The sequence below is a fragment of the Triturus cristatus genome, chromosome 2_1 (genome assembly GCF_964204655.1).
Source record: "Triturus cristatus chromosome 2_1, aTriCri1.1, whole genome shotgun sequence".
Lineage (NCBI taxonomy): Eukaryota > Metazoa > Chordata > Amphibia > Caudata > Salamandridae > Triturus > Triturus cristatus.
This window is the reverse complement of record NC_140581.1, coordinates 644,947,236-644,951,121: the sequence shown is the minus strand read 5'-3', so window position 1 is coordinate 644,951,121 and position 3,886 is coordinate 644,947,236. Positions and strand designations below refer to the sequence as shown.

General features: G+C 55.4%; 1 protein-coding gene across 1 annotated transcript; it reads left to right on the top strand.

The window, feature by feature from the left end:
- Window positions 1-2,532: 2,532 nt before the first annotated feature.
- Window positions 2,533-3,572, top strand: LOC146865711 (uncharacterized). Its single transcript, XM_085640188.1, has 2 exons — window positions 2,533-3,273; window positions 3,321-3,572. Exons 1-2 carry the CDS (start codon window positions 2,533-2,535, stop codon window positions 3,570-3,572), a joined length of 993 nt encoding a protein of 330 aa, XP_085496314.1.
- The last annotated feature ends 314 nt before the right edge of the window (window positions 3,573-3,886 follow it).

Genomic DNA, 3,886 nt, shown 5'->3' with positions numbered 1-3,886 from the left:
CCCCCGGCATTTTTTCAGCACAGCAGATCGGTGCCAAAGCACGGGGTGTGGAGGCAATCAGAAGCAGGGAGGAGCCCGCCCAAGGGTGGCGCGCCCCCTTAAAGGGGCAGGATCCCTTTCTGCTAGCGTTGTCTCGACATCAATAGCTTTCCTTTGCGCTGGAGGGCACAGGAAGCCAGCGTGAAGCAGGTGGCCCATAAAAGCTGCACAAAACCGGCACGACAGACGGGGGATAAATAAACAAAAAAGAAAAAATGGCAAGCCGGAAAGGGGCAACGGGGGAGGAAGAAACAGCCCCCGGCCCGCTGCAGGGAGGTGCAGGAGAAGCCAGACGCAGCAAAGAATGACCCGAAGAAGCACAAGGAACACAACTTGGACGACGACTTGCAAGACATGCTAGAGCAAGCCAGGGCCCTGGTGGCATTGAAAGGCCGAAGCTGGATGAACCAGCAAATCAAGGAAGGGGCCCTGGGAAAAGGAAAGAGGCAACAACAAGCATCAACAACACCGCCACCACCAAAGAAAGCAGCAAAGGGGGGGCCTGCAGCCAAAACGGCAGCCCCCCGCAAGAGCAAAGCTGGGTCAAGCGACAAGGGACGGCCCCCCCAGGCGGCCGGAAGCAGAGTCCCAACGGCACCAGAACAGGCGGTCAGCTCCGATTCGGAGGACAGCAGCGATGGCGAGGGGTCTGTAGCCAGCACGGCGGCCCCCAGGACGGACACCAGAAGAGAGCCCAGGGTAAGCACGGAATGCCACGCAGCATGCGGGGGTGCAAAAGGGGTCCGGGGCCCCAAAACGGAATGGGGCAACAGGTTAAAGAGGGACTCCAACGGGGTGGGGACAATATGGCAATACAGGGTGCGTGGCCCATGCACTTCCCATGGCAAACAGGTACAGGCCAAGGGCAAACGGACTTCCAAGGGGAGGCCTGGCTAGAGGGGTCTATGCAGCCACCTCCATGGTTACCCTGGTGGCAATGGCCTGGAAGGGGGGTCCCATTCCCGGGGAATACACATTGGGGCAAAGGGGGTCTGGGAAACCGCACAACTGCCAACACAAGGGTACAGGCAGCCGGGATGGCGAGCGAGGAGCCAACGGGGTTAAGCCAGACAGGACAGGGTGAGAAAGCAGGGGTGGAGCCAGCTGCACAGGAACACACAGGGACCCTGGGAGGGGAGGGCGCATCTACAACCGGGGTGGGAGAGGGGAAACCAGCGAGTGAATATATGCACCTATCCCCAAGCGACCCTCCCACAACAACAAGGCTGCTGGGTCTGGCCAACCTTATCCCACTCACAATAAAGGAGAGAATTTGGAGGAAGGAATTTATAGACATTTTTTCCTTGCTTGAAGTGCGGCAGGCAGGCTTAGATCACACAACACAGGACAAGAAGGATGATGACAGGAGGAAACCGAGGGTGGACAGAACCATAGAAAACTGGCTAAAAGCCTTTAGGACACTGGCATGCATTTTTATTGAAAAATTCCCACAGAGTGCGGCAGCGCTGATCCTTTATGAGCAGAAGGTGCACGAGGCGCAGCAGCGGCTTCAGGGGGATGCATGCCTGCAGTATGACGAAGGCTTCAGGGAAAAATACAAGTGTGGCCAACGATAGGCTGGGACTGCCAAGACATGGAAGGCTACTCCAAGCACATGGTGGCAGCCAGGGAAAGGGTTGGCGCAAAGGAGAGTAATTTTCGTCCCTACGGGAGTAAGGGCAAGTTTGAGGGCCAAGGAAAAGATCCCAAGGGGAGGAGCCAGGCAGCCACCAAGTTCAGCAAGGCGTGCTGGAAGTTTGACAAGGACGAATGTAAGTGGGGCTTCATGCAGGTTCAAGCATGCATGTGGGTCATGTGGGGGGAACCACCCTGCCATATGATGCAGGTGAGCCACAGGGCCAGTGGCAGACAAACCAAAGACGGGCCCTAAGAAATGAGAAGCGGGCACCGTTAGAAGGGGGAAGGGGGCGGAGGGCAGCGCTCCCAACGCCCATAAAAACAGGCAGACTGCTACACCTGCTGCACGGCTACCACAAAACACCAGACAAGCAATTGCTAGCGGAGGGGTTCACACAAGGTTTTCCAATTCCATACAAGGGCCCCAAAGGTGCACGGGAGAGCAGGAACTTAAAATCAGTTAAGGACAACCCAGAGGTAGCGAAACAAAAGGTAGAGAAGGAAGTCAGGTTGGGCCGCGTGGCGGGCCCTTTCCACATGCCACCACTGAAGGACATGATAGTATCCCCGTTGGGGATAGTGCCCAAAAAAGAGCCGGGTAAATTCCGTTTAATTCACCACATTTCATACCCAGAGTGGGAATCAGTCAACGACTGGCTAGAACAGGGGGCATGCTTGGTTGCCTATGCCTCGGTGGACGATGCAGTGGACTTGGTAAGGCAGGAAGGGACGGGGGCCTTAATGGCCAAGTCAGACGTAGAGTCAGCATTCAGACTGTTGCCGGGACACCCAGACAGCTACCATCTATTGGGTTTTAAATTAGATGGGGGTTATTACTATGACAAGTGCCTCCCGATGGGCTGCTCAATATCATGTGCACATTTCGAGGCCTTCAGCAGTTTTTTGGAATGGGAACTGGGAAAACGCGCACCAAGAGGGGGGCGAGTCCACTACCTGGATGACTTCTTGTTTGTGGGAAGGGCAGACACAGAAGACTGTGCTACTCTCCTTAGTAATTTCATGGTGATGACGCAGGAACTAGGCATCCCCATAGCACAGGATAAAACAGAGGGTCCCACAACTAATCTGACTTTCTTGGGGATAGAGCTAGACCCGGTAGCAGGGACATGCAAGCTGCCACCAGAAAAAGTAGCCGACATGCTCAGCGACATAAAGAGGTTGAGACAACAAAAGAAAGAGACACTGGCTGAGATACAACAGCTGTTAGGAAAACTAAACTTTGCCATAAGAGTAATCCCCGCAGGGCGCGCGTTCTCCAGGCGCTTAGCCTGGATCACGAGGGGCATGACACAGAGGCACCACAGGGTCCGCATCACACAGGGAGTGAGGGACGACCTAGGCCAATGGGAGAGTTTTCTGACAGAGTTTAACGGCACTCTGATATGGCGGGCCCCCTGGGTAACGGCAAGAGAGCTGGAACTCTACACTGACGCGGCAGGGGGCTACGGCTTCGGGGCAATTCTATGGAATGCTTGGTCGGCGGGGGAATGGCCAGAGGCTTGGTACGCATCCGGGCTAACCACAAACATATCATTGTTAGAGCTCTTCCCCATAGTGGTAGCCTTCCACATCTGGGCCCCACAACTAACTAATAGACAAATCACGCTATGGTCTGACACCAGGCAGTTGTGCAAGCAATCAACACGGGAGCTGCGCGATGCCCAGCAGTATCGACCCTGCTGCGGAAACTAGTGGGCTGCCAATTGAGAGGCAACATAGCACTGAGGGCAAGACACATTCCGGGAGTGGAAAACTTAGTTGCGGATGCCATTTCTCGTTTTCAGTGGGAAAGATTCAGGAAGCTGGCCCCAGGCGCAGACAGAAGGATGACCCCGATGCCGGAGGAAGCGTGGGCATGGGTGGAACCGGGTTGAGGTTTTTACTGGACAACGCACTGGCCCCCAAGACCAACATCCGTTACAGGAAATGCTGGGAGACATTCAGGGGCAAGACAGGGCTAAGGAGGGGTCAATGGGCCACTCAGAAGGAAGTCCTAGAATTAATTGATTGGGCCTTCCTGGAAGGAGAGTTGAAAGCATGGACCCAAGCACATTTAAGTGCGGTAGCGCACTACACAAAGATGGCAGGGCGGGAAGACCCAACTAAGGCGTTTGAATGTCGAATGGCTATGAGAGGGTGGGGTAGGCTACAGCGGGCAACAGAGGACGCTAGGCGTCCCATCCACTTC

Coding starts and splice junctions, on each gene's coding strand:
- LOC146865711 (XM_085640188.1), top strand. CDS start 2,533: ATGGGCTGCTCAATATCATGTGCACATTTCGAGGCCTTCAGCAGTTTT. Junction 3,274..3,320: donor TGGTAGCCTTCCACATCTGG/GCCCCACAACTA, acceptor GTCTGACACCAG/GCAGTTGTGCAAGCAATCAA.